General features: G+C 37.9%; 2 protein-coding genes, 1 long non-coding RNA gene and 1 pseudogene across 4 annotated transcripts; 2 read left to right on the forward strand and 2 right to left on the reverse strand.

The window, feature by feature from the left end:
• Positions 1-298: 298 nt before the first annotated feature.
• On the forward strand, positions 299-14,634 carry LOC113350068 (U3 small nucleolar RNA-associated protein 20-like). 2 transcript variants are annotated; one of them, XM_026594146.1, is made up of 30 exons: positions 299-510; positions 608-730; positions 824-981; positions 1,135-1,179; positions 1,337-1,415; positions 1,511-1,584; positions 2,163-2,269; positions 3,004-3,183; positions 3,747-3,950; positions 4,046-4,265; positions 4,422-4,496; positions 4,580-4,944; positions 5,167-5,359; positions 5,499-5,745; positions 5,864-6,203; positions 6,468-6,648; positions 6,739-6,879; positions 6,989-7,250; positions 7,383-7,820; positions 7,911-8,368; positions 8,822-8,958; positions 9,048-9,229; positions 9,324-9,710; positions 9,804-9,932; positions 10,022-11,907; positions 11,994-12,273; positions 12,489-12,719; positions 12,831-13,430; positions 13,526-13,658; positions 14,128-14,634. In XM_026594146.1, the coding sequence occupies exons 1-30, from the start codon at positions 442-444 to the stop codon at positions 14,382-14,384; spliced, it is 8,181 nt and encodes a 2,726-aa protein (XP_026449931.1). In that variant the 5' UTR covers positions 299-441; the 3' UTR covers positions 14,385-14,634. The 2 variants fall into 2 exon arrangements, with proteins under 2 accessions (XP_026449931.1, XP_026449932.1); XM_026594147.1 differs by having other exon boundaries at positions 5,179-5,359.
• Positions 14,635-14,918: 284 nt separating this feature from the next.
• Positions 14,919-17,108, reverse strand: LOC113354323 (annotated as a pseudogene).
• Positions 17,109-17,965: 857 nt separating this feature from the next.
• LOC113352528 (vicilin-like antimicrobial peptides 2-2) lies at positions 17,966-21,129 on the forward strand. The gene is made up of 6 exons (XM_026596339.1): positions 17,966-19,454; positions 19,552-19,727; positions 19,818-19,898; positions 19,982-20,269; positions 20,363-20,684; positions 20,787-21,129. Exons 1-6 carry the CDS (start codon positions 17,966-17,968, stop codon positions 20,969-20,971), a joined length of 2,541 nt encoding a protein of 846 aa, XP_026452124.1. The 3' UTR covers positions 20,972-21,129.
• An 814-nt stretch (positions 21,130-21,943) lies between these two features.
• Positions 21,944-22,665, reverse strand: LOC113350069. Its single transcript, XR_003360587.1, has 2 exons — positions 22,330-22,665; positions 21,944-22,217 (listed from the first exon to the last, which is right to left on the reverse strand). It is a non-coding gene; the product is annotated as an uncharacterized LOC113350069 (long non-coding RNA).
• Between the last annotated feature and the right edge of the window lie 1,892 nt (positions 22,666-24,557).

Genomic DNA, 24,557 nt, shown 5'->3' on the forward strand with positions numbered 1-24,557 from the left:
GATAAGGGGTTTTTGGAATTATTTATGGATGATCCGTTTTTGTCCTATTAGATGAAGCCTCTTTATAAAAATGTGACGCCCAATAATAGGCTTCAAAAAGAAGGGAAACCACAATTTTCTATCGCAATCGTCCCACAACCTTAGCCCGCCCATAGGACTTGGCCTGATAACACTGATGGTCCGAAGCCGACAGTATCCGGGTTTAAACCGTATAGTTTCGGGTTCGTTACAAGAAGTCTGAGAAGTACCCTACAGCTAAACCCTTAAGCCTCCGTCTCTTCTTTTAAGGTTTATTTTCGATTTTCATAGTTCAGCAGCCTCTCTTCTCTCTCTCTTTAGGTCGGTCAGAGAGCAAGAAAGAGTTAAGAAACAGTTGATTTTCATCTTTCTCTTTAGGTTAAAGAAATCTTTTTCTACTTCAAACCTAAAGAAACTCTAAACATGGCGACAGCAGCAGAATCAATGGCGGTAAAGTCTCTCAATACCGGCCCTAGCCGTAAACGTTTCATTGTAAGTATCCCAAACTTAAAAATTTATCCTTTTTTTTTTTGATTTTATTTGTTTTCTATCATAAGTTAATATTCGTTGTTGTTTTTGTATGCTTCAGTTCAAGAGTTTAGCACAGAGAATGGAAGAAATAGACATTGATGTTTATAGAAGTTATGATACAAGGAAATCAGAACCATCCGAAGGTTCTACTTATGTTAAAGATTGTCTCGTTGAATGGAGGGTATGTTTTAATTCTAAACAGCTTTAGAATTTTTTATTTGATAGAGTTATTAGTAGTGAGAATTAAACTGTCTGTGTGTAATATATTCTGTAGGAATTGAATACAGCAGAGGATTTTATTTCGTTTTATGAGGAGATGATGCCATGGGTACAAACGTTACCACAAGTTTTGGAAATGAAAGATGGGATTTTGACTAAGCTTTTGAATAGATTACAACTTCAAGCTAGATTGTCTCTTCAACCAATATTAAGGTATGTTTCAAGCATTCTCTTTGAATCAAAAATGCCAAAGGGTATGTTGACTTTCATGCAACTAAAATAGATCAGTCAGTCATTTACAGAAATTCTAGTTTACGTTCTTTTCTTCTTAAGCCATACTTCCCTTAATGGTTTTTCTGGTGACAGGTTGATTGCAGCTCTTTCTCGTGACCTCCAAAAAGATTTCTTTCCGTAAGTTTTCTCAACCAATTAGCTACTACATATGTAACTTAAAGGACTAACCCTTGTTCATTTTCATTAAGTGCCTGTAATGCAGTTTGCTGTTGGTTAGTTTCCTTTTCAATGCAGTATCATCTTAAACTTATTTTTTGTTCTCAACCTCATGCAGCTTTCTCCGAAGGGTTGCTGATTCATTATTCCTCCTCCTTGAAAGTGGAGCTGACAGAGAACCTGAAGTGGTTCAGGAGGTTCTGAGTCACAACCTTTCCTTTAGTTTTCCAAATACTCAAATAATAATGTGCAGCTAAAATATAGCTAATTTTACTGGATCCTTGGTTTGCAGATTTTTATATCATGGTCAAATATCATGGTGAACTTACAGAAGTATCTCATACAAGACATTAATCATCTTTTGAAGTAAGTTAATACCTTCCCTGATTTTTTCTTAATTGTGACCACACTAGACATTTTATGACTTTGGAGGAGAAATGTGGAAAATGTCTGAGAGGTTACAATTGATTAGACTCCTGACACTCCTAATCATATTCAGTATATATTAGACTGCTATAAGGACTATGCATGCTCATGTTTTCATGTTGACCTGGATTAACTTTGATTAGGCTTGGGAAGCTTGGCAGTAAATGAATTGAAGCTTAGGTTTACCATTCTTGAATCTAATGGATTGATGGAATTTAGTCAATCTGGTGATGTTTGTGCCGTTTTTGAATATTGGAGTAAAAAATGCAGAGTCTAAAGGGATATTGTCTTGGATAATATACTCCCTTCTGGGCAATCCAGATTTCACTGTAGAGATCTTGTATATTTAACAGTGAAGAGAACATATCAGACTGTGACTTTTGTAGAGTTATCTGTATATAGGCTTATCAAAACTACTGTGATTCTGTGATTATGTGATGTTGCTAGTTCTTTGTATCGTCATGCTTTATTATTTTAGAAAGGAAACACCTATAGAGTAACTTCCTCGTATGCTGAAGGATCACAAGACGTTTAAGATACTATCCAAAGGACTATGTCCAAGAGCATATGGCGGAGTGCGTCTCTTATTTGCTGAGAAATTCAGCTGTTGCGCAAGCTAAAAAAGGTAATTCTATTGGTGCCATCTTTCTGCTATGTTTTACAAAAAATGTATTGTTCTCTTTGGTAACCACATGGAAATACTAATACGGACACAAGAAAGTCAGACTTTACAGATGGATAAACATTAGCTTCTTTAGCATTTATATTTTGTCGCTCAGAAACCCTACTGCTAACATATATTTTTTTACTTCAATCTTTCCTCAACCAGTCAATTCGGTATTAAGTGGATTTAGAACATACGCACTTCTGTTCTCTAGAATGACCATTTATATGCATCTAAAATCCACGCCAAAATTCTTCAGATTGTAGTCAAGGCAGTTTAGCAGGTGCTAGAAGAAAGTTTATACATTGAGGTTAATTGTTGGATTGCAGTTTTTCATCACACTGCTCTTTTCAATTCCAATAATCGATATAGGAGAAGATCACGTACCAGAGTGGTAGTAATATTTTTTATGTTGAACGAAAATTCTTTTCCTAAAACTTCAGTGAATAAATTTGGTCAGCGTTTCTTTAACCTTCTTCAATGAAAAATCAACCTCCTGGATGCATCCGAGTAATGGACGCTCCAGAAACATATACCCTATAATGTATAGGCAAAACTGTAAATGCTGGAGTTTCTAGAAATGATTTGTTGTTATTATGGGATGATATACATGTCTCTGGCATGTTTTGCTCAGTATTCCATTAGTATATAGTGCAATAGTCTCTTTAGATTAAGCAGAATAATTCTTATATCAGGTATTCAGAAGATCACGGCGGAAGTTGTAAAGAAACCATCAAATGTGGTAAAATCTGGTGTCAGTGCTTTGTTGTGGCATGTTATGAGAGGAACTTCTTCAAGTTTTCATTCAAGGACCGAGAATGAATTTCTGCCATTTCTGCTTGACGGTTCCATCATTGGCATCGGTGATGAGCAAGGCAAGTTGCTATCTCTTTCATGGTTTCAGTTACCAAGTAAGCATGTTTTTTTTTTGTAAAAATGACCACTCGTAGGTGCTGATTTTCACTAAATTCTGTTAGATTTATTATATAATATAATATAATATGGTATTTTCATTTTGAATAAGCATCATTCCATATTAACGTGTGCTTGTATTATAAATAGTTCAAGGATATTCTTGTAATGGGACCCCTCATTGTATAGCACATCTACTGGATATAATCTTTAGATATCTCCTATATTATCCTTGGAAATCTCTAAGTGGTCTGTATTCAGGGCAAGGTGGCTTGATTGGACAAGAGGCTTGCCTCAAGGCAGTATTTCTGACTCTTAGCAAAATTGGTTACCTTCGTGTGAAGAATATATCATGTATCATAGGACATACAATATAAGGCGTAAGGTCACTGTGCCTTGAGGTCTCCGTAGGACGTGAACCTTGGCCTCTGACACCTTAGTGGAAGAGTGTAACACATGCCCATGAATCAAAACATTCATGTAACTTCGGTAATACCATTATGATAAATGCAACCTTCTTTTGCAGGCTCGGATACTGTTGTTGAAGTTGTGACTACTGCCCTTGGAAGAGCGTGTGAGGAACTGCAACCCCAGGAGTTGAAAAAGATGTGGAATTGCTTAATCAGAAAAATATCTGATTGCGTTTGTAATGGGAGCTTGCTGCTCCTTAGCCACCTATTGCATATTCTTACATCTACTGTTCGTTTCAGTCCTAGGGGTAAAATTTCTGGTGAGTGCTAAATTGTTGAGTAGTCTGCATCATTGGTTGTATCATTTTCCTTCACAGAGCACTCAAACTTGTTTCAATTTGTTTTTTGGTTATAGATTACCAACGGATGCTTGACCTTGTGGAGTTGCTTATAGAGAAAGTCATCATCATGCCTTTGCGTGGTAGTGATAGTGCAGAAAATTGCTCTTTTGAAGATTTTGATGGAGTGCTGCAGTTAATGCTGAGTCTTCTTGATGGATTTAATTTTAGTGATGAGTCAGTGATAAGAGGAATTGCAGGGAAATGGGCTTCTGTATTTCAGCTGCGAAACAAGAGGTATGCTCCAGTGGAAAAAGTTCTCTGTCAGTGTATTCACTAAAATAAATCTCGAGCATCACTGTAGATTAGATTGAATAGTTCTTTGACTATCATTAAAATTCAACTAAGTAGATCAATAACTCCACATCTCTAATTTTTCCCTTGGAATTTAAGCTTGGTGAAGTTCATTGAAGAGCTACTACACAAGAAGGATGAGATACGAAATGTCTTTGGAGATTATATACTAAGGTACTGTTGAATTCTTAGTGCTTTGCACTTCTTCCTACTATATTTATGAGCATGCATGTCTTAATCTTCATTTGCTTCTCCAGTGCGTTGAATGAAATGGTTGTCTTGCCATCGTCAGTGGAGCAGAAGGAAATCTCACAATCATCACTGGGGCCAGAGGAAGTTATCTATTTGCTACTGACATACTTCGAGAAAGTGGAAGGTGTCAAAAAACCAGAAGAGGTTTCAAGGCTGTGCAATTTCTTGCGGCAATATATTTGCGATTGGATTTCTATGATAAATGATATATCGCATGGGGATTCATCAAGAATGCGCTTGGATGAGTCTAAGTTGGCTCTTATCTGGGGAGCAGTGACCTGCTACCATCCTGTTTTTGGTTTAACAGGAAATCCATCACTAGTCATGGGTTTGATAGATGCGCTTGATCGGCTTCTTACAATTAATGCTGGTAAACATTATATGTTTTCTGATGCTGCTGGTGTCATCTTTGTTCTGTCGTATAATGTGCTATGGTTTAGAGAGTAACTTGATCAGGTCACCGAGTTGATCATTGTCTAAGAAATCTCACATGTGATAATTATTTTATTTTAATATAGTATCTCTTAAGACATGTTAGATTTTTCTCCTTTTTGACGCTTTAGGATACTTAAGCTAAGCATGTCTTTCTCAGACCATATTGCAGGTATATCTAAAAGCAATTGGCAAAGTTTGGTGGGTGCTGCTCTAGTTTCTTATACTAGACTGCGACCATGTGCAAAGGCAGAACTTGCAGAAACAAGAAAAATTGTATCTATAGCAGAAAAATTTAAGTCATCGCCCCAAGTTTTGTTTGCTGTAGCTGAATTTCTTGAGCACACTAATGGGTAAGATGGTGTACCATATCAGATTTAATAACATTATTACATTTGTCATCTTATTCAGTTCAATGATTTCAAATGTTCATTTTTTTTTCTCATATAGTATAGCTTGAATAATTGGGTTTATTACTGATGTGAATGATAGATTTTCGAGTATAGTAGACTCGAGCGAGGATACACATTATCATCCAGAGATTAGGAGAGAGCATGCAGTCAATGCATTTGCTGATAATTTATGTCTACCTGATAAGTTGATACGTATATCAACGCTGAGGATCTTATCTCATTATGAACTGCTAGGCAAACAATTTTATACAAGTGACCAGCCTGCTGAGAAGAAGTGGAAGACTGAATTTTCTCAATCAGGCACTGAAGAAAGTGATTGCAACAATGTATGTGCTTTAGTTTTCAGTCCGTTATCCAATGCCTACATTGCTGATAAATTACTTAACCAATGCTTACATTGCTGATAAGTTACTTAGTTTTGAGTATCGTTCTCTCCTGAATCAGGTTACTCAGCTCCTCCTCGCCATTGAGAAGGATTCTATATCAGTTTCTACCAGCAGGCATGTCGTTATGCTAATCTCCAAAATACAAATGGCTATTTCTGCTGGAAGGGTACCTGAAGCTTATGTAACTCTACTTTTGAATGGGATTATTGGTGTATTTCATAAGCGGTTTGGGCTTCTCTGGGATCCAGCAGTACAGTGCCTTACAGTTTTAATGGAGAAACATTTGCTGCTTGTATGGGAAAGATTTGTTTGTTATCTTGAACAATGCCAAGAAAAATTTCTCACCTCCGACAATCACCTTGAAAGTGTAAATGTTGAATCCTCAAGCACGTCAAGTGGTATGCAACAAACACATTTCTTAGATCGTCTTGATAGTCTTTCCATTGTGTTTCCGACTCATGTTTTTTTGAGCGTTCGAGGGAATGTTCACGTCCTTTTTTATGTGACATTTAATTATTACTTTCTCCGTATTTTTCATCAGCTGCTAATTGTTTCATCTATAAACGAGTTCATCTTTCTGCCGAAATCATATACCATACTATTAGTCAAACAGTTGTTACTTATTGTAGCAGTTATAATTTGTGCAGCTAATTGTGTTGCAGATCTGGTCGAGTGCTTCCATTCATTTGTTGCTCCCAATTCTGATGTCACCCCATGCACAACCATTTTGTCTTTGCTGCTGCAGTCATTACAGAAAGTTCAAGTCATTGCAGAGTCTCGGTCTCGCCAACTCGTACCTCTTTTCTTGAAGTTTTTGGGCTATGATGATGGTGATGTTTTGAGGTACCTGCTATTATTTTTCTTTTCGTAGGATTTTTCATTTTTGTTCCGGTTATATTTATTCTTACATTGCCTTCCATGTTGAGAATGCAGTGTGGGGTCGTTTAAGTCTCATGCTTGTAAAGGAAAAGCCTGGAGGGGTGTTCTTAAGGAATGGTTAAACTTGTTGAAATTGATGAGAAACTCTAAGTCTTTATATCGAAGCCAACAACTGAAAGAGGTTCTGATAATCAGGTTTGTATTATTTTGTCCTTTCGCCAATGAAATTCTGTAAATCTACCTTGTGCCGTCTGCTAAACATGTGGTGCTCCTAAGATTAACTCATAGTTTGTTTGCTTGTCAGGCTTCTTGATGAAAATGATGCTGAAATACAAATGATTGTGCTTGAATGCCTGGCAAATTGGAAATGTGATTGCTTGCTCCCATATGTTGAACATCTGAAAAATTTGATTACTTCAAAAAACTTACGTGAAGAACTTGTGACATGGTCATTATCTAAGGAATCTCATCATATACAAGACCAACACAGAGAATATTTGATTCCAATTGCTGTAAGGCTGCTGATACCCAAAGTTAGAAAACTGAAAACATTAGGCTCTCGTAAGGTAAGATTTATCAGTTGCATTTGAATTCTCTTGTAGGATTAATTATTTTGTAGGTTAATCTTGTTGATTTGTTAATGCAGATTGTGAGATCTAGAATACTTCTTAAATTTTAATATGTGCTTTCTTTGCCAGCATGCAAGTGTACATCATCGAAGGGCAGTGCTTGGCTTTTTAGGTCAACTTGATGTTGGCGAGCTTCCTCTTTTTTTTGCTTTACTAATAAAGCCATTATTACCCATGTCAAGTGATTGGTTTTGGAGATCTTGTGGAAGTTCTATTGAAGAATTTCAGGCATCGAATGTTGTGAAGGGTCTCACAGTTGACGAGATTGAAGAAATTTCTTGGAAGAAGAGATATGGGTTCCTACACGTGATTGAAGATATATTCAAATCTTTTGATGAATTTCACCTGAAACCATTTCTTAATCTGTTGATGAGTTTTGTTGCCCGGATAATGGAAGCTTGCACGTATAGGCTTGATGGCGCTAAAAACAGTGAAGCTACACAAATCGAAAACTTAGCTAGCGATGATGTCTCAGTACATGAGGCAAGTGGAGAAGACTCGTTGACGGTAATATTTTGGTTGTGTTATGATTGTCTGGTTTGATGATTTAGTAAACTGTAGATATTGATGATCCAATTACAACTTTGCTTGGTGCAGACAACCACAGGTACAAAGCAGTACAAGGACTTGAGATCCTTATGCTTGAAGATAATTTCGTCTGTTCTTAGTAAATATGAGGATCATGACTTCGGCGGCGAATTCTGGGAGATGTTCTTTGTGTCTGTAAAGGCTTTAATCGACTGTTTCAAGCAAGAAGGATCTAGTAGTGAGAAGCCAAGTTCACTTTTTTCTTGTTTTCTTGCAATGAGCAGAAGTCAGACACTTGTTTCGCTCTTGCATAGAGAGGAGAGTCTCGTTCCTTCTATATTTTCAGTTCTCACTGTGAAGACAGCGTCAGGTGCAATTATATCTTCTGTTCTCAGCTTCATTGAGAATCTCTTGAATCTGGACAACGATTTAAGCAACCATGGAGATCTTGCGGTAAAAACAATTTTACTGCCTAATCTTAACACGCTCATCCACAGTTTACACGATCTATTTTATTGCAAACAAAGGTTTGTCTTTCCCATCTCTGGGCTCATTCAACTTATTTACTCTCGTATTGTAGTTTTCATGAATTCTCAAATCAAACATTAGCCTGATTTATGTTTTGGTTTAAACTTTATGGTTAGTTGAAGCATTTGCATATCCACTCCTAGTTCTAGTGATATGTTTGCTTAATTTTTTTCTTTCCTATTAAAAGCTTATATTGCTGGGATATGACTTATATGGTTAGATCAATTAGATTGCCGGAATCAACATTTTGCAGTATCAATTGATTTTAGAAGTTCGGGCTGAACAAGTAAAACCCCTGGATCTCTTCTTTGCGATAGTAATACCAAAATATGAAGCTGGTTCATTTATTGATCTTGCGTTGTTAGACAAGCATCATCTCCTCTAAATACCATTATAATATCTTTCTTTATTCTATCTGTCAGTAATGTGAATTTTGATTTTGATTTTACTAGGAATTATATCAAAAGCGCAGGGAAAGCAGAGCTTAGAATTTTCAAATTGTTATCAGCATATATCGTGGAACCATCAGGGGCAAAACAATTTGTCGAGATTTTGCTGCCATTCTTGGGAAATAATCCTAAACACTCTGGTTAGAGTCATTGATGATTTTTCATTTCTGATAGTTGTTATTGTCACTCTCTTGAATCTAATGAAGTTACTGCTCTTTTTATTTTTTAGATGAATGCTTAGAAGTCTTGAAAGTCATTAAAGGGGTCTTACCCAAATTGGGAGGTATAATTACTGACAAAATATTGAAAGCTGTTGCTCCACTACTTTTATCTGCCGGAGTGGATACAAGATTGTCCATTTGTGATATTTTGAATGGTTTGGCACTACAGGATCCATCTGTAGTCTTCCTGGTAATAAATCCATATTCCTTGTAGACTTTCGTGCTCTTCTTTTGTTTTTGTTTTCCAAGTTCTTAGTATAACGAACATTTTGTTTCACCTGCAGGCAAAATTTGTCCATGATTTGAATGCAATGTCTATGTCTGAAATGGACGAGCTTGATTATGACACAAGAATTAATGCTTATGAAAGTGTCAACTCAGGGTTCTTCTATAGATTAAGGAAAGACCACACATTAGTTATCCTGTCACACGCTGTGCATGATTTGTCATCTGAGGAATTGATTATTAGGCAAAGTGCGTACAGGCTTTTGTTGTCGTTTATACAGTTCTCCTCCGAAGTTTTGGGTTCTGATCCAATGGATTGTGAAGAAATGATTGAACCCGTGGTAGCGTCCGAGACTTGGACTAAAGAATATGTAGAATCCATTATTAAGAACTTCATTCTTAAGCATATGGGAGAAGCAATGAGCAGGGAAATTTCCATTCAAAGGGTACTAATTCCTCTTGGGTGTTTCAGTAATTTAATCATTAATCATTTAATAGAAAAACTCAATTATTGTTTTGGTAATTATTTGTGATATTAGGAATGGATAGCGTTGCTGCGAGAAATGACATTGCAACTTACTGAGCTACCGTCCCTAAAGTCAATTGGAAATCTAGCTAGTGTTGATGATGCAGAAAAGGATTTCTTCAACAACATCCTTCACTTGCAGGTGGGATATCCTTGTGCCATTTCTTTGTTTCTTTTTCTTTTTTCACCCAATACATTTAGCTTCATGCAGATTTTTTCCCCTTGTCATAGAAACACCGGAGAGCGAAGGCGTTGTCACGCTTTAGGAAAGTTATTGTTGCTGGTAACTTCTCAGAGGATATTACAAAAAAAATATTTGTCCCCCTCTTCTTCAAGATGATGTATGATGTACAGCCTGGGAAAGGAGAACATATCAGAGATGCATGTGTGGACTCGCTTGCTGCAATATCTGGGCACATGAAATGGGAGTCATACCTTTCGTTCTTACTTGGATGTTTTCGAGAGATGACCTTAAAACCGGACAAGCACAAGATCTTACTACGGCTAATATGTTCCGTCATGGATCATTTTCACTTTTCAGGAATTGTGAGCCAAGATCTGAAAGATAATGTCCCTGAAATTTCACCTGCCATCATTGGTTTGAATGTTGATGCTACAACGCGGTCTTGCACTACAACTGGTGTCCCCAAGGAGATACAAGTCTGCCTTCAGAAGAAAGTACTCCCGAAGATTCAAAAATTACTGGTAGACTCCGAGGGAGTTGATGTTACCATAAATGTTGCTGCTCTGAAATTACTCAAGTTACTCCCACTAGATACCATGGAATCACAACTTCCAAGCATCATTCACCGCATTTCCAACTTCTTAAAGAATCGTCTTGAGAGTATACGAGATGAAGCTAGGTTGGCTTTGGCTGCATGTTCCAAGGAGTTAGGGATTGAATACTTGCAGTTCTTGGTTAAAGTTATGCGAGGCGCCTTGAAGCGAGGGTACGAGATGCATGTGTTGGGATACACTCTCAATTTCATACTGTGTAAGGCTGTTTCAAATTCTGTTGCCGGGAAGCTGGATTACTGTTTGGAGGAGCTTCTATCGGTAGTCGAGAATGATATTCTTGGTGAAGTTGCTGAGGAAAAAGATGTAGAAAAGATTGCATCTAAAATGAAAGAAACCAGAAAAAGAAAATCATTTGAAACACTAGAACTCATAGCACGAAATGTTACGTTTAACGAATCCAATGCAATGAAGTTGCTTTCTCCTGTTAAAGCTCATCTACAGAAGTATCTCACACCAAGAAAGAAAGGAAAACTAGAAACAATGTTGAAGCAGATAGCTACTGGTATAGAATGTAACACTTCTGTTGATCAGAAAGATCTGTTCACCTTTGTTTATGGACTCATCAAGGATGGGATGACGGAAGAAGCTCCCAAAGGTAAAGATTTGTTACTAACGAAACCCAGTAAGATTTCGAGCAAAGCATTATCCAACAAAAAGGATGCTTCCTCTCATCTTGTTAGCTACGGATCACAAAGTTCTCATGTTATTACGGGGTTTGCTCTTGGGTTACTGCACAACCGCCTGAAGAAAATGAAGTTGGGTGTCAAAGATGTGCAATTATTATCCATGTTAGATCCTTTTGTTGAGCTATTAGGTAACTGCCTTGCGTCCAAGTACGAAGCGATATTATCTTCAGCTCTTAGATGCCTTACTCCATTGGTGAGATTACCTTTGCCAACACTAGAATCTCAGGCTGATAAAATCAAGTCTTTACTATTGGATATTGCCCAAAAGTCAGGACCTAGTAACAGCCCTCTTATGGAATCTTGTCTAAGCTTGCTAACAGTACTTCTCCGAAGCACTAGGATCACCTTATCCGATGATCAATTGCATATGCTTATCCAGTTTCCCCTTTTTATTGATCTTGAGAAGAATCCTTCCTTTACCGCCCTTTCAGTTCTGAAAGCCATTGTTAGCCGAACTCTGGTTGTCCATGAAATCTATGATATTGCAACACGAGTTTCAAATCTGATGGTAACAAGTCAAAGTGATCCTATTCGTAAGAAGTGTAGCCAGATTCTCATGCAATTCTTGCTTAACTATCGTCTTTCCACCAAACGTTTGCAACAACACATGAACTTCTTGCTTGAAAATCTGAGGTAAGGATTTGTACGTGACTGGTTTTTTATATATTAGCTTACTGAAACATCTTGAGTTCATCTTGTGATACTTCTGTAATTTGCAGTTACGAGCATGCGAGTGGTAGAGAAGCTGTGCTTGAAATGTTACATGTCATAATCACCAAATTCCCGAAAAGTATTTTGGACGCAGAGTCGTATGCTTTTTTTGTAAAGCTGGTGGCCTGTCTTGCTAATGATACAGATAGTAAAGTTCGGTCCATGATCGGTACTGTGCTAAAGCGTTTGATTGAATGTACCAGCCAAAAATCACTTGTTCCCATTTTGGAATCCAGTGTCTCGTGGTATGTGAGTGACAACCAGATGTTGTGGAGCGTTGCAGCACAGGTATAAAAAAAAAATCATTGTAACCTGAATTTACCAGTTTAAGCAACTCGATATCCATCAACTCAATATCCATTAAAGTGAAGAAACACAAGCAGTAATTCTGTTTTGGCTGAACTATTTGATATTTGTGATACTTTTGGATCTTTCAGTAAAAGAATGTTGCTCCGAGACAGATCTTTTCTTTCCCTAAGTGCTTTTATCTTATGTGTCTACAGACCCTAGGGTTACTAGTTGAAGTCCTGAAGAAACGGTTCCAGAGTCATGTCAAAATTGTCTTGCCAGTGCACAAGAAAATCATGAAGTATGCCCTTGACGGCACAAAACAGCCAGATACGACTAATGAAGAATCTAGGACGCCGTACTGGAAACAGACTTACTACTCGATGATTATGCTGGAGAAGATTCTACGCGAATTCCCAGAACTGTACTGGGAAAAGGATTTTGAGGTATGTTGATTTGTTCCCGTTACAAGCTAACTCTGTAATGCTTCAGATTTCCACACTTCTCATCAGACAGTGAATGTGCAGTTAATTCATCTTAGCTTTGATTTTTACCAGGATATTTGGGAAGCAATTTGTGAGCTCCTGTTATATCCCCACATGTGGATACGCAACGTATCAAATCGTCTCGTAGCTTCATATTTTGCGTCAGCATCTGAGAGGGAGAAATCTCAGAAGTTGGAAGTAGGAAGTTTGTTAATTATGAAGCCGAATAGACTTTTTGCAGTAGCGGTTTCACTCTGTTGCCAGCTTAAAGCACCACTTATAGATGATAAAGAGGCCAAAGTTCTCACTCAAATTCTTGTGTTTGCTATATCTGGCGTGCACAAGTTGGCTGGTCAAAGTGAATCCTTGCATTTGCAGGAATTCTGGTCTACCCTCGAATTGAATGAGCAAAGCCATTTTCTCAAGGCTTTCCACCTGCTTGGATCAAGAAAGGGGAGGATGTTACTTGGGCTTCTTACGTCCGATGTGGTGGATCCAGTTGACCAAGTTGGTTCAGTAGAGCGAGCTGATGTTGCGACGGATGCAGTGGAACAAGCTGATGCTGCCATGAACTCAGTTGAACAAGTTGATGGAAACCGTCTCCAGTCAATACTCGTCTCACCGCTGCTTAAGAAAATCGGGAAAGTCGCTCTTCAAATGGATGATATGCAGGCATGTTTGACATTGCCACTTCAATCACGACATTGTCATGTTTGTATTCCTTCTTTATGCTCATTATCTTGTGTTGTTTCCTATTATTGATGCAGATGAAGATTGTCTTCAACAGCTTTAGTATGATTTCAATAGAAATCGGAAAAGAAGGTTGCCAACAACATGCCTATGACATGCTGCTACCGTTGTATAAAGTCTCAGAAGGATTTGCTGGGAGAGTCATCACGGGTAAGATATATTTGAGATTTTTCTAGTTCATAATATTAGCATGTTAGTTATTGGTATTCAATAACTGGTTTGAACTTAATTAAATGTGAAAGCGGACATCTCGTCCTCTTTGGGATTCTTTTGATTCCTCGATGAATCATTTCCAGATATGTTTTTCCCTTGAGCATTGTTGGGTATGCGGGAATTGGTGAGAACATGTACAGCTAAAACTTACTGAAACATGTGCTTTGACTGCAGATGATTAGGTGTGTAGTCTTTTGTTACTGAAACATGTACACCACAATGAGCCAAAGCATTTCTTTTAACTAATTAACTAATATGTTGACTTTGTTCACCACAAGTTACCGTCATCCAGCACCTTGTATACTCTTAAACAGGACATGTGGTTCTGAAAATGACATGCTTGGCTTCTATTGTTTATGGTTCATGGACCTTGATACCTTTTGGGTCGTTACCTTTGTTTCTCCAGATGATCTCAAGCAAATGGCTGCAGACGTTCTTAAAAAAATTAAAGACGTAATAGGTGATGACAGTTTTGTGCGAGTGTGCAATGAGATAAGGAAGAACCTCAAGGCGAAGAGGGACAAGAGGAAGAATATAGAAAAGGTTATGGCTGTTGTAAATCCAATGCGAAATGCAAAAAGAAAGTTGAGAGTTAATGCTAAACATCGTGCAAACAAAAAGAGGAAGATAATGATAATGAGGATGGGGAGATCTGGTTATTAGATTAAACTTATAAGCCCCAGCTTTGAGAGGAAATGTGTACATAGCTTGCCTTGTTCATTTCGTTTTTTCTAACATGTTTATTCTTACTACATCAGGGCAATTAGGGTTTTTTCAATGTTGGCTGTTTTGGGGTTTTATGGATGAGCCTAACATGTCCGTTATGCACATATTAATGCTGCATATATGTTGTGTTTTTGGTTCTGCGAGTTTATTCTGTCAAAATTTCTTCTGCGAGTAACTTATTGTACCCTATTTCAAGTTTGTTAGTAGTGTGGCGGCTTAGAAGAAAGGTTTTCTGTTTCTTTTCAAGTTCGTTTGAATCTACTAAGCATAGGTACACCTGGTTCTCTTAACCATCTGAAAAACCGACTCCAAATGGATTTCCTTCCTTAGCAATCAGGTACAAGTAGGAAAGAAGCCAAGAGCAAACTCTTTTATTCATAGCAGAGGTTAATTTACAGCAATCTACATTGTGGTCGATACCCACGGACAACTCTCATGAAAGCTTTACTAAAACCCAAACAGTGCCCCTAGTTAGCTTCTTAAGTAATTACACGCTTCTCTCTCTACTGAAGTGTAGCCTCTTTTTAAGTAATAATCTCTCCAGTCTTGGTTTTCATGCGACAGCGCGACCCTGTTCCTGACGTTTGTTTGGACCAGGGAAGAAAAAAGTCTCCTCTTGGTTATTCAAAATCTCCTCCACTTCTCTTGCTGGTATATTGAAAGCCATTTCTTTGGCTCGTCTCTCGATCTGGTTGAAGACATTGTTCCGTCCTGCAAGTAGAACCTTCTCATTGTTCCTTGCATTGATCTTGAAGCATAATATCTGTAGATTTTCATCCCCCGAAGCAACGGCCGCAATTGGGTGTCCAGCTGGAGCGACGATCACATCACCTCGTGACAATTTTGCCCTCACTTTCTGATACCTTCCACTGCTTCTTCCAGTGGAACCAGGAGGAGATGAAGACAAGTGAGGACATGCCATCTCAAAGTATCCGTTGCCTTCGACCACCACAGCAATCTTTGTTGCCCTAGAGTTGTAGTATGGACCAGCCATTCCTCCCTAAATGAAAATTTAATTTAGGAATCAGCAATTAATGGTTTGAATATTTTAGCTACAAAAAGTATTCCGAACCAACAATTAATGAAAAACTTACACTTGTAATGTTGGCGAAAGTGAGGGCGGTGAGGGCGACGTCGAAATTTTCCAACTGTCCGTATTGGTTACAGGTAACTTGATATAGCTGTCCGTAGTTGTTAGCGTGCATTGGATGATGGTGGAGAATGTTATAAGGTCCATTTGATTCGCTACCAAAAGGCCAGCGGCTGTGAGGGCTTAAAGCTCTAATCTGTTCTTCAGATGCCTTCACGATGGCTCCTCTCCTCTGTTGTCCAAACAACCTCTATAGCCTCTCCGTCTTGGTCTGTTTTCATATTTCAGAACCATGCATGAAACAATTTAAAATAACAACTAGAAAATTAAAACGATGATACAAATAAATGGAATATTACATTGAAGGCTGCATGGAGAAGTTCATCGCTGAAGCTACTGTAATATGATTCGGGGTCCACACCTCCAGGGCCAAAGAACACCTGACATTCAAATAATCAAAAATCAAACATAAGAGACAATTATGTCATCGAATTGAATAATAAAAAAACAAGTTTATCTCTAATCAACAAGACATGAAAGTGCAGTAAGCCTGTGCATATACCCCAACATGGCCAGGAGTGAAAACAGTCTGAAGGAGCTTAGCAAGAATTAGCTTCTCATTGTTGTCTTTGTTAATCAAATACACTACAGTTCCTGCTGGAACCCTCATTACATCTCCACGTTCAAGATTGTGCGTTTCCTTATCCTCTTGACGCACCATGGTGATAGATCCCCACCCCTACAATTAATTAACCAAAACCATTAGTTAGTATATTCAGTTGTGATGATTTCAAATTGATATTCTTAATACATAATAGACCGTAATAACTTTTTATGTAATGGAGTATATAGTAGAATAGAACGTACCTCTAACAACGAAGAAAAGAGTGTCAGCATCCTGATGGTTAGGAACGATGAAGGTATTTGGGTTAGCTTCTAAGAAAGCAACACGATAATTTTCGAGACCTCTTAGTAACTCAGATTTTTCTGTGAATTTCTGGAGTAACCTAACATGACCTTCTGAAGTCCTAACTGGAGTACTGAAGTGTTGATCACTGAAATGGTAAGGGTTGTTTTCTTGTTGCTCTTCTTGTTCTTCTCTTCTACCTCTCCAATCTCTATTACTATGTCCTCTTTGTCTCTCTTGTTCTTCTCTTCTCTCTTCACATTTTCGCTCACAGTCTTGCAGACGTCGTACACCTCCATCCCTCTGTCGTTCGCACTGGCTAATGCATCGGTCGTATTCTTTCTTAGGACTAGTTTCATCTCTTTGTTCTCTTTCCCGCTCTTCTCTTTCTCGCTCCATATCTCTGCGTCTTTGCACACAGCGCTGGTGACATTGTCGTTGTTGTCCCCTCATACTTCTCACACTTCTCACATTGTTGATACTCTCGTTGAGGATCAGTGGGAGTATTGAGTTCATCTCTTCCTTGTCTCTCTTAGTTTTTCTTCACATCTTTGTTCACATAATTGTTGTTGTTCTCTTAGAGTTCTTCCTCTTTGCAACTCACAACGTGCTCTACATTCTTCAAACTCTCTCAGTGGATCTACATTTTCATAACCAAGAGAAAAACTTGTTGAGACGAGAAAGATCAGAGAGAGACGAGGAAAACAAGTAAAGTGAGCTTAGTTTTAATCATGGTTGGTTTGATAAGTTTTTCTTTTTCTTTCGATGGGTGTGAGGTGACTATCAAAGTTTGCTCTACGTCATGTACTTATAGTGAGGATAAAACTGCTGAATTCATTTAGAGATTAGATTGATATTAACACTTGGCATGCCGCGAATTCATGCACATAGACAAGTGTACATTTAACGTGTCGAATTTTAGCCGAGTCCGTACCTTGAAATGTTGTCGTATCTTGGAGAGATGACGTTTCGTGTACGTGGTACGGATTTAACCCATCAAAAACAACAAAAACTTGTTTCTTTCCTTCCATATTTATCTTCTTTCAAGGATAAACTTTGAGGGACTTAGATTACCTGTGTCAAGAACCGTCATTGTAACTTGTAAAAAGAAAGATCAGATGGTCCATAGATTCGGTTCCATGTAGGGACAAAATCAAGAGAATACATTGTAATAAGTGCTTATCGGTTTCCAGTGACTACGCGACGAATCTCAGAAAGATGGTCTTATCCGTCCTTATTGACGGCATCAGCCTCGGAATTGTCGTGTCGCCACAAACTTATCTATTAGCCGTGCTCGTCATTGTTTTCTTATTACCTAACGGTGACACGTGAAGTATCAGACTGGGTGCGGCGACGCGTCCATTTTAGGCAGACACCTCACGTACCTACTAGTCAGTACATGAAAGCTTAATGAGCCAGATGTTGAAATTGGTTACATGCTTTCCATCTATAAATTCAGTACGATTTTGCTCATATCAAATCCATCCATCGAACCATCTTTCTCTTGAGGTTTAAAAAACAATGGCGTTCAAAGCAAAACTTTCTTTGCTAGTTTTTCTCTTATCGTTTTTTCTTTTGTCTGCTGCTTCATGTCTTGGTCAGAGAGATCCACAGCAAGAGCTTGAACAATGCAGGCAGTTGTGTGCTCGTCAGCAACGATTCAGACAACAACAGTGTGAGCAACAATGTCAAGAGAGGTTTGAAGAGCGACAAAGGGAGCAAGGACGTGATGAGAACACTCGCGACCCTCAACAAGAATACCTACAATGTCAGCGTACCTGCCAACAACAAGAGAGGAGCCAACAACAACAGTGTCAGCAGCGTTGTGAGCAGAGACGTAGAGAACAAGAAAGAGAGCAGCAACGAGATGAGCAAGACCCACAAAGAGAGTACCAACAGTGCCAACATAGGTGCCAACAACAACCAGGGAAACAACAACAATGTGAACAACGTTGTGAGGAAAGACGCAGACAACAGGAAAGAGAGCAACAACGCGATGAACAATCTCCACAGAGGGAATACCAACAATGCCAGCGGCGTTGCCAACAACAACCAGGTCAACAACAACAACAATGTGAACAACGTTGTGAAGAAAGACGCAGACAACAGGAAAGAGAGCAACAACGCGACGAACAATCTCCACAGAGGGAATACCAACAATGCCAGCGTCGTTGCCAACAACAACAACCAGGTCAACAACAACAATGTGAACAACGCTGTGAGGAAAGACGCAGACAACAAGAAAGAGAGCAACAACGCGATGAACAATCTCCACAAAGGGAGTACCAACAATGCCAACGCCGCTGTCAACAACAACAACCAGGTCAAGCGCAGCATCAATGTGAACAACGTTGTGAAGAAAGACGCAGACAACGGGAAAGAGAGCAACAACGCGACGAACAATCTCCACAAAAGGAGTACCAACAATGCCAACGTCGTTGCCAACAACAACAACCAGGCCAACAACAGCAATGTGAGCAACGCTGTGAAGAAAGACGCAGGCAACAGGAAAGAGAGCAACAAAGAGATGACCAAGACCCACAAAGGGAGTACCAACAGTGCCAACGTAGGTGTCAACAACAACCAGGCCAACAACAACAATGTGAACAACGCTGCGAGGAAAGACGTAGACAACAGGAAAGAGAGCAACAACGTGATGAAGAATCTCCACAAAGGGAGTATCAACAATGCCAACGTTGTTGCCAACAACAACAACCAGGTCAGCAACAACAACAATGTGAACAACGTTGTGAGGAGAGACGTAGACAACAGGAGAAAGGACAACGTGATGTACAACATGGCAACAACCCTTACTTCTATGATGAACAGAGCTTTATTGACCGTTATAGCACTCAAGAAGGTTACATTAGGGTTCTTCCAAAATTTACAGAGCAATCAAACCTTCTTCGAGGGATTGAGAACTATCGATTAGCAATATTCCAAGCAAACCCAAACACTTTCGTAATCCCTAGCCACTGGGATGCTGATGCCGTTCTCTTTGTTGTGAAAGGTACGTTGGCTTACAAACTTAACCAATTTAATAATTAATTGCAATAATTAATATTAACTCAATGTTGAGTTTGACTTTCAATGATTTGTAATTACAGGCAGAGGAACAATTAGCCTGGTGAGACAAAAAAATAGGGAATCATACAATCTTAAACAAGGAGATGTTCTTAGAGTTCCTGTAGGTTCATTGGTGTACATGATCAATAGAGACAACAGTGAGACACTTCAAATTGGAAAGATTTTAGTAACCGTCTCTACACCAGGACAAGTCAGGGTAAAATTTCTTAAGTCTATAAACTCGTATCCAGTAACCTTTTAGCTATGCATGATTTCTTGTAACTGATCTTGTTATTTATTTCGACAGGAGTTCTTCAGTTCCGGTGATCACGAACCCGAGTCTTTCTACAGGGTCTTTAGCAATGACATACTTGAGTCTGCTTTCAATGTAATATAATCATCTTAATTTTCTTTTTAACTAAAGAATAAATATTAATATCTAAACTCAATTTTTTTTTTGCATTATTCAAGACACCGAGAGAAAGATTAGACCGATTATTTGGACAACAGACACAAGGGGTGATCATTCGAGCTTCTCAGGAACAAGTAAGAGAATTAAGCCGACACGCTTCATCTTCATCCGAGGAAGGTCATTTTTGGCCTAAAAGAGGTGGTCAGTCAAGCAGTGGACCATTCAACATACTGAACAAACGTGCCACTTACTCAAACAGCTATGGTCAATTATACGAAGTTGATGGTAACGACTACAAACAACTCCAAGATCTTGATCTTGGTGTTTCCTTCACCAACATCTCCCAAGTATGAAGCAGTTTCTACTAATATTTCAAGAAATGATTTTTGTAGTTATAAACTTTTACGATGTATCAACCTTTACCCTTTACAAAATTACAGGGAGGAATGTTGGGGCCTTACTATAATACTAGGTCCACGAAGGTGCTCTTAGTCGTAGAAGGCAATGGCAGGTTTGAAATGGCATGCCCACATCTATCAAAACAAAGCCAACGACAACAGAGAGGACGACAAGAATTTGAAGAAGAAAGAGAACAAGGACAAGGAGTTCATTATGAGAAAGTTAGCGCAAGATTATCTCCACGCTCAGTTTTTATTGTCCCAGCAGGTCATCCAGTAGCTATTGTTGCATCTCAAAATCAAAATTTGCAGATTGTTGCATTTGAAATTAATGCTCAAGGAAACCAAAGAAACTTCCTTGCAGGTACACACAAATTATATCCTAATAATTTATTGTTAGTGTTAACAAGTTAACCATTTAATTCACCAGTGAGAAATTTGTTTGTCTTTTTTTTTTTAATAACAGGGAGGGAAAGTGTAATCAACCAGATGGAAAAGGTCGCGATGGAGCTTGGGTTCAATGTACCATCAAGTGAAGTGCAAGAGATACTCAACAAACAGAGGGAATCATTCTTCTTACCAGGACCTAACCAACGCCAACAACAAAGAGGAAGCCATGGCTTATCTATTTTGGATTTTGTTGGGTTTTAAAAAATAAAGTTGATCGAGCCGAGAATAACCGAAGTACCTAGTTTTCAGTAATAATCTTGTTATGTATGGTTGAGTTTTGAGCTAGTTTTGCGTATGTATAAACGGGACTATATGTATCGGTACCGTGTGTGTATATGTGAATAAATGAATAAGATCAGCTTTTCGCATACTTCCAAACGTATGTTGAATAATAATCTAGTGAATCGGGGACCAACCTTACTCGCTCTGCGATTCTCTTCTCCCTTCTTCTTCTCTCTTTTCATTCGGTTATCTTCATCAACCGTCCATCTCCTTAAAACAAAATTCATTATTTCATAGACTTGTCTTTCTTCCCTATCCAAATTAAGTTTTCTGCCGAGATTTTGATTCTTTGTTAGGATTCTTTGGCAGAATAGTTTTAGGATTTGTATATATATATAAATAAAAGAGAATGGCATATTATTGCTATTCTGATTTCCATTACAGTTCCAGTGGTTTCTAATAGCCTTATAGGCATATTTTGGTGGTGCTTCATTATCATCGAACGCATTATCAATGACGATCTATTTCAACGATGTATTGATCAGTTCTTTTGGAGATAAGATCAACAAATATTGAAGTCGATCGAAGCAATTCGTGCATATTACTTCTATCCTATGGAAGCATCTAAGTTCTACGGTGGACATCAACTACAGTGGTTTGATACCATTGTTAATCAAACAAAATGGCTAAAAACCATTAAAATTACATCAGATTCTTTGTTAGATTATGGATATTTAATGATTTTTTCATTATTCGGTTATTTAAGTTTCGAATTATGTAATCATTGCACTTTTTATCTTAATCTGCTTCATGTAATCGATGCTATTGTAAGCAATTTCATATTAATGAAAATTTGAGGTTTTAACCTTTTCCATAAAAAAAAGAATAATAATCTAGTGGTGTAAATATCTTGCTCTCTATATTTTATAAACAATTAATACAACAAAAAAATTGCAGCATGGACAAACAATATATATTATTAGACAAATTTCTTTTTGATAATCGAAAACGGTTACATCATATATATCCACATAATCGTTTACAACATCACAACAAGAAGGCTATCATGAGATGATCAGATCAAATAAGTATTTTCCATCACTCATCACACCTTTGTAAATTTTAGAGGTTGCTCATTTTATTTTCCATAGATGGATCAAATGTCGAAATTAATATGTGATCAACTCTTTAAGTCTTCAATGTTTAAAGATATTGTCGAGCTTCTCTGCAAAAAAACAACAAACATAAAAATAACACTTAAAAGACGACAATGTCAAATTATTTATAAATTACGTAAGTAAGTCATTGCAAAAAAGTCAATTAAAAAGATAGCTTACTGAATTTCTCAAATTCATTGCACATTTGGTCGCATTGGATTTCAAGGAGAGAATTTCCTAGTCCCTTTGTTTTCGAAAAATCAAAGCATTTCATGAAGCATACTTTGTAATGATCATGACCATCATCACCATGAGCTTGGGTGAACTGCACCACCACAGCAAGAACCATAAAACACATCAACAAAACTGCAACATTCATTTTTTTTGCCATTTTATTTGTTGTGATTGAATATTTAGAAGAAAAAAGAGAAAAAACGGTAATAATTATTTAAAATTATTAAATATTTTTTTCTTCTTTTTTCCTCTTTTTTTGGCTGGGTGACAAGTACTGTGTGAATAGAAAAATGTATTTATACACCAAAAACAATGCCTTTTTTTAGACTAATGCGAGATTGGATGAGAAAATTGTGGATTAATTTCTTCAATGAAATTATGAACAAGAACAATTGTCAACTAATCCTAAATATAGGCAATTTTTGTTGTTTAAGTTGTGATAATACATGGTCACAAATAATTCAAAATCATTTAGAAGCGATGGTACGTCCGTGTGTGTGTATATATAGAGACCTTTCTTTTACTGTTAGAAAAATATAAATATAGATACAAGTTATTGAGATTAAACAAATGTCTAGATAAATCATAGTAAGTTTACAAACTCATGGACTACACCATGCGGTGACAGATGAGCATATAAGAAGACAATTTGTTTGAAAAATATCCATACACCTAGTTACAAATCACAGTAACTAACGGGCCACTCTCCGGGTGCTCTGTCCCAGGGGCGCAACTAAGGTTGACTAATCCTGATTATAGCCCCTCTCAAAATCACCAAAGCTATTAAAATACCTCTTATATTTATTTAGAGCAACTGCAGTGGTGCGAGTATAATCAAAGACCAAAGAGGAAAAAAAAGATCAAATTTTGGGTTTAGTATGGTGTGTGACACTACGGTGAAAAGACTAAATTTGGTCAGACGTACATTATACGTTCGCCTGGTGTGGGGCGTAGACTATACCAACGCCTGAATGGGTAGATTCTAAAAAAAAAAATAAAAAAAAATGAAAGAAGTGGGGCGGAGGTATAAAGCCCGCCCCACTAAAATGGTTTTGAAAACAAAGAATGGGGCGGGGGTATAATGCCCGCCCCATACAAAAAAAAAAAAAAAAAAATGGGGCGTAGACTTTACGTACGCCCCATGTGGAGCGTAGACTATACCAACGCCTGATGTGGGGCGTGGAATATACGTCCGCCTGATGTGGGACGTGCACTATATGTCCGCCTGGTGGTCGGGCGTGAAGTATACCAACGCTCGACTATATTTGGGTTTAGTCTTGGTCCCAGACCAAATATACTCTGGGTTTTAGTCGTTGATCAAAATTTGATCGATAGTACGTTCCACTACGTCTGTTCAAAAGACCAAATATTTGGGTTTACTCTCCCACTGTGGACGCTCTTAGGCCATCTAATTCTTTATATTTAGTCCATTAAAATCTATATATTTATATAACTTTTTCTAGCTTCTTCCTTGGTAATATTTGGTTCCGCCGCTGCTCTGTCTCCAACTTGGTTGTCTCTCCCGTCCGCACCAATAAGAATAAGATATCCTTTTTTTTCCACTAGGAACTAGTCTAGATACATGTGGGACGCACCTTCCATCCATACAAACTCTTCATTGGAAAAAATAATCAAACTCTTCGTTAAATAATGTTTTAATCAATAATATCCTTTACACAAAATGTAATTTACCACTGCATGTTGTTAACCTTATGTGTAATTGCTAATATATGGGACTGTTTGGTAACCATTATTATAATGGATTATCAGCCGATAATTTATGCTCACAAGACAGGAGGGCTTTTTGTTTCACCCAACGGCTAGAATACATTTGTTTTTCCTAACTAGTGGTCGTGATCTTTTTTCCCCTCCCAGTGTAGTTTTCTAGATTTGATCAAACTGTCATCCACCTTCCCGTTCCACGTTAGCGTCATAAATACATCACTTTTCATGCACGTCTTTTCCTCCTAGTTTTTCCCACCCTTACTCTTCCAATCTATAACGGTGAAATCCAGCTCTTCAATTTCAAGATTTCTCTTCTAACAGTTAGGGAAGAAATTCATGCTCCATGGACTTCTCATATTCATCTTACCGATTGGAAATTAAACCCTTAAAAAAAAGCGTCAGCTTTCAATTGATTTTTCTCTACAAATTGTCTGATCCTGTTCAGACTT

Source organism: Papaver somniferum, chromosome 2, assembly GCF_003573695.1.
Source record: "Papaver somniferum cultivar HN1 chromosome 2, ASM357369v1, whole genome shotgun sequence".
Classification (NCBI taxonomy): Eukaryota; Viridiplantae; Streptophyta; class Magnoliopsida; order Ranunculales; family Papaveraceae; genus Papaver; species Papaver somniferum.

Coding starts and splice junctions, on each gene's coding strand:
- LOC113350068 (XM_026594146.1), top strand. CDS start 442: ATGGCGACAGCAGCAGAATCAATGGCGGTAAAGTCTCTCAATACCGGC. Junction 731..823: donor ATTGTCTCGTTGAATGGAGG/GTATGTTTTAAT, acceptor TATATTCTGTAG/GAATTGAATACAGCAGAGGA. Junction 982..1,134: donor TCTCTTCAACCAATATTAAG/GTATGTTTCAAG, acceptor TTCTGGTGACAG/GTTGATTGCAGCTCTTTCTC.
- LOC113352528 (XM_026596339.1), top strand. CDS start 17,966: ATGGCGTTCAAAGCAAAACTTTCTTTGCTAGTTTTTCTCTTATCGTTT. Junction 19,455..19,551: donor CGTTCTCTTTGTTGTGAAAG/GTACGTTGGCTT, acceptor TTGTAATTACAG/GCAGAGGAACAATTAGCCTG. Junction 20,270..20,362: donor CCTTCACCAACATCTCCCAA/GTATGAAGCAGT, acceptor ACAAAATTACAG/GGAGGAATGTTGGGGCCTTA.